General features: G+C 37.7%; 1 protein-coding gene across 4 annotated transcripts in view; it reads left to right on the top strand.

Annotated features, from left to right (window-relative positions):
• SLCO1A2 (solute carrier organic anion transporter family member 1A2) overlaps positions 1-12,881 on the top strand; it is a 51,079-nt gene extending 38,198 nt beyond the window's left edge. For all 4 annotated transcript variants that reach the window (XM_048962222.1, XM_048962201.1, XM_048962211.1 and 1 more), the window contains 10 exons: positions 2,065-2,211; positions 2,500-2,598; positions 3,090-3,320; positions 5,514-5,678; positions 7,502-7,697; positions 8,384-8,549; positions 9,298-9,482; positions 9,998-10,062; positions 11,148-11,265; positions 12,158-12,881. In XM_048962222.1, coding sequence (XP_048818179.1) covers positions 2,065-2,211; positions 2,500-2,598; positions 3,090-3,320; positions 5,514-5,678; positions 7,502-7,697; positions 8,384-8,549; positions 9,298-9,482; positions 9,998-10,062; positions 11,148-11,265; positions 12,158-12,305 — 1,520 coding nt within the window. In that variant the 3' untranslated portion in view covers positions 12,306-12,881. The remainder of the gene's footprint in view (positions 1-2,064; positions 2,212-2,499; positions 2,599-3,089; positions 3,321-5,513; positions 5,679-7,501; positions 7,698-8,383; positions 8,550-9,297; positions 9,483-9,997; positions 10,063-11,147; positions 11,266-12,157) is intronic.
• The last annotated feature ends 1,229 nt before the right edge of the window (positions 12,882-14,110 follow it).

Here is a 14,110-nt window from a genome sequence, read left to right as displayed (position 1 = left end):
TCCACAGCATCCGAACAGCTTGGTTAATATCCTTATCATTCCACTTCAGAGACATATAACATGAGATTTTTCTTAGAAACGTTCCTTTTTTAAAACTCGAAATACTATGACACTGTAAGGAGGTGAGAAATTATTAATTGGACAATGGGTGGAAGGAACTAAGTTCTTTTTTTTTTTTTTTTTTTTTTTTTTTTACTGTACCACACAAGATATAAAGTAATGCAAAACAGAGATGGAACAAAAAAAGGAGCTCCCAAATCTTTTTAAAGAACAGATGAAATAACATAAACTAGGCTGACACTTACCTGGGTGACTGAAACATGCATGTTCACTAGCAATAGTATATGCATAAAAGTAACTACTGTGAAGTCAAAAGTGACAGAGACAACATGAAATCCTCACACTGAGGATGGGATTAATCTCTCTGGTATTCAACTACCTCAGAGGGAAGCATTTAGTCTGAACTGCCTGGGCTTCCTTGGTAGCTTGTCTTGGGAGGCTACAAAGGCTTTGCTAAATTCTCAGAGGAATTTATTCTCTATGTGCTTTTCTGGAGGCTTATCAACTTCAGAAAATTAGAAGTGATCAATCTGAATCCAGCTATCAGTTTGAAAGAAGACAAAGAAGCTAGAAATTTCAGGAATTTTGTTTAATGCAAGTGTAGAACAACACTACTTCTGCACTGCTCTCACTTTCTTGGAGGAAAAGGATCTGGGGGTGCTAGTCAGTGCTCAGCTGAACATGAGACAGGAGTGTGCCCAGGTGGCCAAGTGTACAACCTGAAAGGAGGTTGTAGCGAGGTAGGGTTTGGCTTCTTCTCCCATGTGACTGCTGATATGATGAAAGGTAATAGCCTTAAGTTTCATCAGGGAAGGCTCCGTTTGGATATTAGGAATAGCCTATTTTCAAACAGAGAAGTCAGGCTCTGGAACAGGCTGTCTGGGGAGGTGGTGGAGTCGCTGTTCCTGGAGGTGTTCAAGAAATGGGTAGATGTCACAGTGAGGGATGTGGTACAGCAGCCAATATTGGTGGTAAGAGGATGGTTGGACTAGATGACCTTAGAGGTCATTTCCAACCTTAATTCTATGAGAGGGAGACCTCTCACAGAATATAATTCTATTCTAAGGGAGACCACTGAAAGCTCGGTCTTTACTACATCACTAATTATGGCATAAACTTGAAGAAAGTTGAAAAACCTTTCTTTGGAATATTGTAGAAGAATATGAAAAGGCATACATTCTTATTGTTCTTTTCTTTTTTTTTTTTTTAAGTAAACTGTTCTCATTTAAGAAATCAATTCTAGCAATTTATTTTTTTTTTAATTAAGAAAGTTTGAAACAAAGTGTTTTATTTCCAGTATCCTACACATGTCCCATATGAGATCTCAGCAGTTTGACCATAGTAAATTGATACATGCAGAGACATGCTATGAACTGGCAAGAAAACCTTTTAAAAATAGCTTTTTTCTAAATGAAAAATGTAGGTATAAGTGTCCATGTTGCTGTTTAATTTGATATGAAACATATGGCATAATATTAGTGTAAGATAAAAATAGCAGTTGTACCTAGCAAATGTAAATTATTTTTGCCATTCCAAGATTTGCTTGCATTGCATTAAATTTTTGGAGACCTGCCTCACCTTAAGACAAGTTAGCACTGATCTTGAAACAGAAAAGGATGTTGGAAAGACCTTCATCTGTAAGACAAGATAAATTTATCCCTATATCACTGTTGTTCAGGGGTATTTTTCTTACATCTGTCAGAGAAATGGTAGCTTTGATGAGGGAGACGAGTACAGGAAGAGTCCTAGTTTATGCAGTGATTGGACTGACAGGTGTTTAGACAAGATGTGGCATGGAGACAGAAGGGATTTGAACTCTACTCCAGGAAGCGCAATAGCTTCTTTTTATTCTGGAGCCTTTTGAGTATAGCAACTATTTATATCCATCTCTTAGAGGACTGATCTACTAATCACAGTTTAAACTGTCAGTTAGCTGTTGTCTACATCTCTAGAACGTAACTGGTAGAATCAAAGCATTAATTCTGGTTTCTTTTCTATTCACAGAGTGTGAGAAGGAGTCTGGGTCATTGCTGTGGATATTTGTGATGGTTGGAAACTTAATACGAGGAATGGGTGAAACTCCCATCATGCCTTTAGGCATTTCGTATTTGGAAGATTTTGCCAAAACAGAGAATTCACCTTTCTACCAGGGTAAACCTATCCTATCATGCTAATTGCCCTCCCCCAAACAAACATGAAAGTAAACAAAAGTGAAGAAGAGAGAAGAAAGACATTACTGCATTTAAACAGTGCAGTTTGAATTAAATTGAATTGAAGCAGTAGTAGTGTAGAACTTGTAATTTAACTATTTGTTGAAATAATGTCATTTTTTGCTCTAAATGTTTATCCAGTACAGCTATCCTAAGCATCTAGAATTACTTCAGGAAAGTATTTATGTCTGTGTTTTGATTTTGCATGTTTTCTCTTTTCATATTCTAGGTTGTCTACATACTGCAACAGTAATTGGCCCCTTTCTTGGTTTCTTGTTGGCATCATTCTGTGCAAAACTGTTTGTTGATCTGGAATCTGTAGATGCAGGTGATGGATTAATATGTAAAATCTTACACTGAATATATAAAATCTTTTATGTAAATCAGTAGGCATAATGGTCTATCAACCAGCAATATGAAGTTCTGAATTAACTTCAAATATGAAGTATATTCATTTTAATTTGCTGGTATTTTAGAATGAAAAAAGCCAATGTGATATTCAATCCAATAAAAGCCCTGAGTTCACACACACATGAATGAATCTGAATATAAATTATTTGATGAATGATTGCATCATCTGGGTTAAGATAGGAAAAGGCTAAAATGAATTTAGCACAAACGGCTGAAATGATGAAATTTGCTAGATGAATAAGTAGAAGATTGGAGAATTGTTCTCTTTTGTCAGTTTCAGTTTAAATGTTTAAAGTGCTTTTAATAAAATACATCAGAGGTGATCAGAAAAACAAAGAATGAAAGAAAAATTATTTATAAACTAATTGAGATGCCATTGCTTTTTTTGTTTGTTTGTTTCCTTTTTAGGGGAGCTAACTATAACACCTACTGATGTCCGCTGGGTTGGAGCATGGTGGCTGGGCATTTTGATTTGTGGATTAGTGAATCTTCTTGCAGGACTACCTTTTTGGTTTTTGCCCAGGTCACTTGTGAAGGAAGGGGAAACAAATGAGTCTGAGACACATAAAAAAGAAGGAGTACTATTGGAAGAAAATGAGCAAAAGGAAACCAAACAGACCATGTATGAAATTGCTAAAGGCAAGTTATACCATCTTTTATTTTTGTCTTAGTTTTGTCCTTAAGGTGTGAACAATATGCATTTTTAAAAAAACAAATATGTCCAAGGTACAAAATGCATACTATGATTTTCTACTCTCTGTAGTACAAAGAATTTGAGCTAGAATTTAGAATGTCTCTTCACAGAGGCAGAAGGTTTCATAGATTCAGGATCAGAATTCACCCCTTTCTCCCTGCGACACTTCAGATGTATATGGATTTGTAGCTTTTCTTCCTGCTGGGATTAATGCACTGAAATCTAGTTAAGAATACTACACCTCGGTGAGTGCAACTTTGGACAAGTAGCAGATGTTAGATGCTTGTACCTCACATTCACTGGGTAGAAAAGCTGGAAAGCAGCACAAGGCTGGTGCATTTCTTGAGTCCAACTTAATGCCACAAAGGGAATAGACAGATGCTTAAAAGTCTCATAAACATTGAATGACTGTTAAGCAAAAATCTATTTCATTTACATTTATTCATGTTACTGTTAGCAGTGTTCACATCTGTGGTTTTTCAGATCTGCAGGCCTGAGAAACTATATACCTGCAGGAAGCTGCTTTTAAAAATCTAGTATTTTTGTGTTAGTTGGAAATATAAGTGCATAGATGAACTATCACTGTTGTACACAAGTTCACGTTTTCCTGTAGTTTCCTGATGTCAGCTCAGCACATTAGATAATAGAGAACATTATAAAATGATGATTTTTATTGTTGTTTTTTGTATTTTCTTTATTTCTTTTATTGTTTTTATTTCTTTTTTTGTTTTTTGTTTTTTTTAAATTTCTTTTATTGTTTCAATAATTAATAGACATTGCACATAGAAAAGACATTACAAAACATTACAAGTATAAATTAGTTTCTCATTGTTTTACTTAGCTGAAGACTGGAAAATGCAGACTTTGAGCATTTGATGGGAATGACTGAAAGCACTTCCCTTTTCAGGCCTTTTCTACCACATTGCTAATAGTTGTCATAACCGAGCGATCCTTGAGAGCAGCACTGTGGAGAAGAACCTGGGGGTCATGATGGATGAAAAACTTAACATGAGCCAGCAGTGTGCTCTTGTGGCTCGGAAGGCAAATGGTATCCTGGGCTCCATCAAAAGAGGGGTGGCCAGCAGGAACAGGGAGGTGATTGTCCCCCTCTGCTCTGCTCTTGTGAGGCCCCAGCTGGAGTACTGTGTCCAGGTCTGGAGCCCTCAGTACGAGAAAGACAGAGAGCTGTTGGAGAGGGTCCAGAGGAGAGCCACAAAGATGATCAGGGGAATGGAGCACCTCCCCTATGAAGACCCTATGAAGGGAGCTGGGCTTGTTCAGCCTGGAGAAAAGAAGGCTGCGGGGTGACCTCATTGCAGCCCTTCAATACCTAAAGGGAACCCACAAACAGGAGGGGAATCAACTCTTTGAAAGGGTTGATAACGGCAGGACAAGGGGAATGGTTTTAAGTTGAGGGAGGGGAGATTTAGGTTGTGTCAGGGGGAAGTTCTTTACCGAGAGAGTGGTGAGGTACTGGAACAGGCTGCCCAGAGAGGTGGATGCCCCGTCCCTGGAGGTGTTCAAGGCCAGGTTGGATGGGGCCCTGGGCAGCCTGGTCTAGTATTAAATGGGGAGGTTGGTGGCCCTGCATGTGGCAGGGGGTTGGAGATTCATGATCCTTGAGGTCCCTTCCAACCCTGGCCATTCTGATTCTGTAATCGCATGTCTGGTGCATGTAATCATAAGTGCCTAGTGTGTTTGCACCCCTTCCTCTTTGTACTCCCTTTGCCTGGCAGTTGCAGAAAAAGGATTTTTGTGAACGCTTTAGGGCATGGGCTAAGGTAAGTAGTAGGAAAGATAGTGGAGTAGCTGCTGCTGTCAGTCCGCAAGTGCAAAGTTCAGACACTGAAAAGCTAAAAGTCTCCTGAAATTTTCATGATCAAATTATCACTATGATTTGCATAAGCAGTAGCCTTACCGAGGATAAGTGTGTGAGAGGCTGTCTCTGTGTAGAAGAAACATGTCAGGGTAGCCTGAAATAACCAATAAATCTTTGAAATATGGTGTCTGCAAAGCACAAGAATTATCCTGATCCACTTAAGAACCACCATCCTCTCTTTTTCCTCTTAGCAACACTGAACAACGTATGATTCATTTCATAAAGGATCATGCTAACTCATTACATTATTTCATTTCAGATTTCTTCCCGTTCCTCAAGGCTTTACTTCGCAACCCAGTTTATATGTTATTTATAGTTATAAGTGTGCTACAGTTCAGCGCCTTCCTTGGCATGATATCCTTCATGCCTAAATATCTGGAACAGCAATTTGGAAAATCTGCATCAGATGCCATCTTTTTAATTGGTAAAGTTGCTTCATTCTGTTCTACCATACCTCTGTTAAAACTCCCTGTATATATATACACACGTGAATGTATATTAATGTACGTATGCACACATACACATAAGGGAAAATGCTTCTATAAATGACAAATTCCACACTAAAAAAATTTCTAAATAGCCATGCATTTTCTGTTAAGAATCTTCTGTTTTTCTGTCAAAAATTTAATAATCCCCTTTTCGTCAGTTGAATTGTGTCAGAAAGATGATCTTGTAGGTCTTCTCCAACCTTGTGATTCTATGATTCTGTTGTTCAAGAGGCTGGATGAGGAGCTACGAGATATAGTTTAGTAGCTTAGTGGTAGTAATGGTGATAAGAGGATGGCTGGACTAGATGATCTTGTGGGTCCTTTCCAACCTTGTGATTCTATGATTCTACAAAAGTTCAGCTGATGTAAAACTTGAACCACTGATTTCAGAGAGGTTATTTTAGTTCACATTAAGAATGTGTGAGAGATCAATGCTTATATCATCTTTGTTTAAAACTAATTCTTTAAAGTAGAGGGTATATTTCATGTTCATGGAAACAATGCTTTTAACACTCTTAAGACACAGATGGGTTGAGTGTACGTGTAGTTAAAATTGCCAATTCAATACTTCCCGTCATCTCTACTCTTCAAATGTTCTTGAGTCTTCTGAAACCAACAAATCCTCTTTCACACGCAGAACTCCATGGGAAGAAAGCACTGACCAAATGTTTTTTTATGTCTCTTTATGAGCATGTCTTTTTTCTATGAGCAGGGACAAGAAGGCTGTGTACATTTGGAAACAGTAATGGCAAGTGGTTGTGGCACAAAGCAAATACCCTGAAAGTGTCAGAGCCTTCTTACAGCTCCTCTTTTTCAATTCTTAAATTCTCAGTGTTCTCTTGTTTAACTGCTCTGGCTTAATTAGATTAGAATTTATTGCATCACCACAGAAGGAAAATCTTAAAATACATCTAGCCATACTTCTGTTCCTTAACTTAGTGCTTATCTCCACAGCAGCCACATAATTTCTTTAATCCCAGGAAAACACAATGTCCCAGACTGTATAAGTATTACTATAATTCTCTGTTGCCAGTGTTTTGAAATTGTTCATTCAAAGGCATGTAAATATCATCCTTTCTTTTTTGCGCTGACATTACATTGTTGGATTTTTTTTAAAGACAAGCTCCTTTCTGTATCTACGTATATAGTTCTTTGAGAGAATCCTTTGTCACATTCAATAGTCTTCCCCTTTCCTCGCATCCTCCATGCTCACTGACAGTCAAAGATTGTTAGAGAACCAACACTGCCTTGAGCAATGCCAACAAAACCATATGGTGATGATGTTAAACTAGTTCCTAAATGTCCTTCAGTCACTATTTTCCTCATTAAGGTATCTAACAGCTGAGAAGAATGAGAGCACATTCAACAAACCCGTACCGAAATTTAATCTGTGTTCCTTCTATCCATGATGCTCAGTGTGCTTCAAGGCCTGTTCCCACTGGGTTTCTCTCACAATTAGGAAGGCTGTACCAAAACCCTGTTTTGTATGTGTGCTGGAATTACATTGCAACTGCAGACAGCAATTTTCCACTGAATCATTTTAGTTCTACCCTCCAGCTCTCCTAGCAGTTCACAGCTGCTGTTGACTTCCACAGACGTTTTGGGTGTGCAAGAGAACTAGTAGAGCATCATGTCCAACTTTAGTTAAACTACTCAGTCACAGGAGCTATATGAGTCATTGCAAAACAGTCACCCTTTACAAGTAGCTTTGATGTTGTCCTTCTTTATTTTAACATGGACATTTTAATTTTTAAAATAGGTGTTTACAACATACCAATTATATGCCTTGGGTACTTTTTTGGAGGCTTATTTATGAAGAAATTCAAGATAAATACCTACCAGGCTGCACATATAGCATGTTGGGTAACTTTTCTGGATTACCTTCTGTACTTTACTGCCTTTTGGACTATCTGTGACACTTCACCAGTTGCCGGCCTAACGGTCTCCTATGAAGGGTACGTTCTTTAAGGTGCAACCTGGATTTTTCTTGCCAGGAATTAACCAGGAACTCCACAGTTTTGAGAAACAGAGCCAGGTACATTTTAGTTTCCACTCTCATACAGCAGCACATTCAAATTAATTCTTTGGCTAATTTAATTATACATTCAAGCAAAGTAACAGCAGGTTAAATATATGTGTCAAATCAAATATACATCAATGCAGTTTCAGAATTACAGAGGGAAACAATATCTTCCTTTAATTCAACAGAACTTTTATTTCTAAGGAATTGTAAGAGGGTATCTTACCTGCAGTTTCTTGATTTGAAGCCTGCTATTAATCATTATGGGTGAGCCATGTGTCTGGAAAATGAACATGCACTTTTATTTAATATTTAGAGACAATCAAGAACATACATGTCACAGATGAGAAAAAATCTGTAGCTTATGCATACCCACCTATTAATAGATAGCATAACATAATGTAATATGATATACTGTGAGTAATATGAAATAACAGCCAGTAGAAAGACAGAAAGGCATAATTCTGCATTCCGAGTCCAGGACAGAAGCATGTAGGATTGTGTATGTTGGTTCAACCTTCAAGCTAGAATAGAATAATAATAGAATAGAACAAAACTTCAAAGAGTTACTATAGTTATTTCACTACTAAAATATTTCCTCATCTTCTAAATGTATTTCAGAATAGATCAATTGTCATATGCAGAAAATACTCTACTTGCTGACTGCAACAGAGATTGTAATTGCACACTTAAAGTGTGGGACCCAGTTTGTGCGAACAATGGAATCACTTATGTGTCATCTTGTCTGGCTGGGTGTAAGGCCTCAACAGGAACTGGAAAAAGTGTGGTAAAGCATCAGTTCTATTATGGTGTAGCTATGAAACACAGTAGGTGAGAAATAGCCATATCAGTATAAGGGGATGTACTTTTACTTGGATTAAGGTAATAAGTAGAGTTGGACAAATTCATTGGATAGAATCAGAAATTCCAAATAGAATATGAAAATTATATTAAATGTAAATTAAAGAATATAGTGAAGAAGAGTCTTTTTTTTCTTTTTTTCTTTTTTTTTTTTTTTTTCAACTAAAAGGAAATTAAAAAACTTAAAATAGTGTGAGAAATTGTTTTCAAAGTATGGCAAATTGGAATCTTGAGTGCACAAGAACATTTTGTTCAAAATGAAAGTCTATAGCATGGATTTAATTCTATTTTTCTCCTATAAATTAAAAAAAAAACAAAAAAACACAAAAAACCCCACAAATATTGGTTGTGAAAAAGAGAATCAAATCTAATGGTGCTGGAAGAACCATGTAAGCAGGCAGTGCTGGGAATGTAACAGCTCATTTGATCGTGGCATTCTTGAGGAAGTGTAGTGCCAGCTATGTAAAAACAACACAGCTCCCTCCCTGCCTCTAACCCCACACAGCACAAGTTGGACCTGTGCCTGGCAGACTGGTTAAGAGGCCACAGTACAGTGCTGCATGTGTGCAAAATACTCAGGAGCAGGAAGAGTGAGCTAGGTGCCAAATGCATGAATGTCATTCTCAGTGTGTGAGTTCTGACAAGTCTGTGTGATTAAAATACTCTTTTGGCAGGTATTTGAAAATTGCACCTGTGTTGCAGCCTCAGAATTTCCATTTCAAAATGCCTCTGCAGTTCTGGGCCAATGTGACAAAGGAAAAAACTGTGACAAGATGCTTCAATATTTTTTAATACTGCAATTAGTTGGCAGCTTCATTTTTTCCTTAGCAGCAATGCCTGGGTTCATGGTCTTAATAAGGTACAGTATAATGTCCATACCTTAGAAAAACTACAGGACTTTTTACTCTTAGTCAGATACCCCAGGAAATAAAAGTTTTTGGTTTGTGCACTGAGGGAGGAAGAAAAGAAAAACTATTATGTCATTTCTGTGCTTTATTAAGGTTTGGTGTTGTGCTAGATTTGGTTGCTTTGGCTATCAGCTTTACCCTGAATGAATATAGGGGTGTGTAATACCAATTTCTGTATTGATTACATCAACATGATGTTGATAAAGCCACTGTACATTCTTGGACTTCATGCTGGCTTCTGTCCAAGTGAATAATACTGGGAAAATGGCTTTTCGTTTTGTGATTTGGCAGTCCTAGTTTAGGAATTTCATCTAATGAAGATAATGAACTCTTTCAAACACTCGTCTAATAGGAATGGTTTGGACCTAATGTGATGAAGATTTTGATTGAAAAGAAAAAAATGGAAAAGTATTTATATTTTTAAGGTCACCTCTGTTAATCTATTTACAATATAATCACAATACAGGTCTCTAAAGCCTGAAGAAAAGTCATTTGGAGTGGGTGTCCATGAACTAGCTGCAAGAGTATTTGGTAAGAAAAGCTCTAACACACTTCAGAAGCATGGTTAGTCTGCAGCAGCTATATGGATCACACCAGGACCCATAAGAGCATGACACAGGAGTATACTTCAGTATAATGCCTTTGAACAGAAAATGTTTTTTCCTTTTTTATGGATCTAGGCAACACTGGAAATGAGAACAGTCATTTATTTACATGGATAGTTCCAAAAGTAATGCCTCCTATGTATTTCCATGGAAACTACAACAGATCCAAAGAATGCAGTAACACTGATAGAGCAAATTCTCGAATACAGAGCACTGTTTTTCAACACAGTCATCACTGTTAACTATGCGTTTTCACCAGCGATGAACGAGACCCTTGCACACCACGCTTGTAAACATCTGCGTGGCCATTTGGAACACGACTTGTCTTTTGCATTTCACATCTGTCACCATTGCTGAAATGTACTGATCACCACCTCACTGTGCTCACATCCACTCTGCTCTCTATAAATGTTCAGCAGGAGTCAGTGGATGTCAGTGGGTGTCATTTTTTTCCTTGGAAGAATTCAGTGACACACCGTTGTTTCATGCAATTCCATGTCAGACACCATTTTGTCAGATTGCCCCTCTGCCGCCATCTGTCACATAGCAATAAAATCTAAGGGGATACTGGTGGGAAGGTTCAGCCTCTACTGCCATACCACCAGCATCCAGCTCTAGCCTTGTGGGCCAACAGAATAAAACAGGAGGTATTATTTTCAGAGCAGCCTTCATATACTGTGGAATAGGCTGTCTAGATCTGGCACTCATCTGAGAGTCATCTACATTTTTTTGCTCTTACCAAGTGTTCATTGAACACAGCAGTATGGTCACTGATGAGAGTAAATACTGAGTTTTGTTCTTAGTCACAGTCCATATTTTAATGAATACATTCGATAACATGCAACAGGAAATACAATCTTTTGTTCAAGATAGGTGAATAAGAAAACATGGCTCTTACTGGAAGATGACAGGGCAGATGGAGTAGATAAGAAACAGTGTAGGATCTTTGGTGCATTTGCTAATCAGAAAAAAAAGTGCTATTCACTAAAACATTGCTAATATCCTTTCTAGCTGGAATTCCATCTCCCATTTTTTTTGGAGCTTTGATAGATACCACATGCATGAAATGGGGTACTAAGTCTTGTGGCGGAGAAGGAGCATGTAGAATATACGACATAGTCAAATACAGGTATATTTCCTACTTCATACTATTTTCTCCTCCTTGCTGTATTATTAAATGCACATAGGTGCAATTGTGTGCTCTCCTTATACTTCTAGTAGACAAACTGTTCCTATGTTATAAATTTGACACAACACATTTCTTTGTACTGGCTTCATTTGTTGAGTGCAGCCTTTGTCACAGATGCTGGAATATCCTTTAGCCAGGAATTCTCTGGAACCATAATTACATTCACTCACAATCTTTCAGGAGAACACACCTTTAAATGCTAAATTCTGATGAAAAGATCTAAAATCAGTAAACTCTCGTGGAAAAAATGTCAGGCATATTTTTGTCTCTTTATACTGTATATCTGAAAAAAACCAACCTGTTGAAATAGTACTTGAATTGAACTTCTAGGGGAAATTTAGATGTTATATAGTTACACAAGTTGGAATTTGATCTAAACGACTACATTTCATACCTTTTTTAGTCCTTCAGGAAGCACTGCAGGAATCGTTCAACTAATGTCTCAGACTGGTTCTGTATAATACTATGTAAAGAGGTTGGTTTTGAAAGAAGGCTAACACATGACTATCCAGAAGTTTTACTCTTGTCTAAGCTGCCCTTTTCAGGTCTCTTTCTCTTTTTCCCTACAGAGAAAGCTGCAAGGAGACTGTGGCTAGGTAACAGTGGCTGACTTATCTAGTTAAATTAGTTGCCTGAAACTGAGTGATGTAAATAGCCACTTCACTGCCACTGATACATTCCTTTTTCTACTATTGGTTCATCTTCCTTGAGATCCAGGATCAGGGCACCAGCTTTAGAGCATCTGGGCAATTATCACAATAAGATGTAGGTGACAAATTTAGCTATTTTTTCATGAATACTCATATTTCACAAAGCACATCTTTTATTTCAGGTGGATCTACCTTGGCCTGCCAGCATTGTTACGTGGACTGTCCTTTATTCCAGGTTTATTAACTCTCTTTATTTTAAAGAAGCAACTTACATCTGAAAGAAATGTCTCATTAAATGCACCAGTAGAATTGCAGGATAAAGGACAATAAGTGTTGAAGTAGCATTTCAAAGCAGGATATATTGTGAAAAAACATCACAATGTAAATTTTGGACATATCTTTGTAAAAGATTTCTTATTTTAATTAGTGAGTTTCTGGACAGAGATTAATAGATTTTCACAAAGTTACATCCTAATTATATTCTCATATTATTATCAGTTCATAAACAGGAGTTACAGGAAAAACGTGTTTGGTGCAAAGGTACAAAGAGTAGAAATACGACAAAATGCCAGATTTGATTCATCTGAGCAAAGGAGTACAAAGCAGAAGCATACAGTTTCAATCCTGGTTTCGCTGAAGGTAGTGAGAGTTTTGCAACTGACTCCAGTGATGCTAGATTTTGCCCTCGAATTCTTCAATGGCTTCTGCCACAATCTCTCTTGTTGACTGTAGACAAGATGTGAAGCTTTATTGGGCCTGAGTTTTTCATGAACTTAAGCTGTCAGTCTTTTCAAGTAAGGACTGTATGGTATTCTACACACTATAGGTAGTCAATATACTGGGAACTTAGTTTATGTCATGTGCTGCAGTAATAACAACAAATACAAATAAAAAACTTAATTAAAAAAATGCTGTACTATCATGATATTTTAAGTTTTGCATGGAGCATGGACAAGGAAAAATTACCAGGATTTGTCACTTATGTTGCATTCACTCTAGTAGGTAAGTTGTACATAGACAGTAAAAAACGGTACTTGAAAGTATTTTGCCCACCACACTGATGTCCGCTAAATCTCATACCTTCTCATGTCTAGTCAAATTATTACTTGAACGACACTAAGCAGTAGTTGTCTTTGTTCAACTTTTATTTCTGTCAGATCAGATGCTATAAGGAATGTAGTATCGATTTGGTGTTAAGCATCAGTGAGCCACTGCTCTGAGTTATCTTAAATATCTCAAGAGTAAACCCATTCGGAAGACCTTGCTGCAGGGCATATGTCACACTATGTGTATATTTGGTTGAGTACAATGTATTCAGTTTAGCTGAATATTTGGTCCAGTGCAGAGGACCTTAGGTTTGTCTGCAGACAACCAAGAAAGAGCTTCTTAAGCCATTTGATTATAGCTGCTGGAAGCCCAAAAAACAAATCAACTAACCAAACCAAACAAACAAGGAAAAAAAACCCAAACCCCAGCCCTGATTATTATTCCCTACTGCATAGGGCACAAAGGGAGTTTCTTGATATGTATTCCATGCTATAGACCAATTGGTCTATACCATACACTAAAACTCCGGTAATTTCCTGCCCATTTAGCCCATGTGAGAAGGATTCACTGCCATTTCATCTATCTGGGACCTTCTTAAGCCATAGAATAGCAGGAATTACATTTTCTCAAAGTATTTATGTTAGTTTATATTTTGTTGTGCCTTGGGGTATCTTATTAACACTATCTGTGTATGTGCTTGGAATTTCATCTGTCCCTCACAGAATCAAAAACAAAAGATAATTTATTTGCATAGAGCAGGAGTTTATCTCCAGAGTTTAAAGTTTCTTCAAATGTACTACTTTCTTACATTTAATTATTTTGGAAGGATTGGTCACAGCCCCTATATGCATCAACTAATGGAGCTGAAAAGGAATGGAATGGAAGAGAAAGAGAAAAAGAGAAAGAAGGGAAGGGAAGGGAAGGGAAGGGAAGGGAAGGGAAGGGAAGGGAAGGGAAGGGAAGGGAAGGGAAGGGAAGGGAAGGGAAGGGAAGGGAAGGGAAGGGAAGGGAAGGGAAGGGAAGGGAAGGGAAGGGAAGGGAAGGGAAGGGAAGGGAAGGGAAGGGAAGGGAAGGGAAGGGAAGGGAAG

This window comes from Lagopus muta, chromosome 1, assembly GCF_023343835.1.
Source record: "Lagopus muta isolate bLagMut1 chromosome 1, bLagMut1 primary, whole genome shotgun sequence".
Classification (NCBI taxonomy): domain Eukaryota; kingdom Metazoa; phylum Chordata; class Aves; order Galliformes; family Phasianidae; genus Lagopus; species Lagopus muta.
This window is presented reverse-complemented; position numbering and strand designations above follow the sequence as displayed.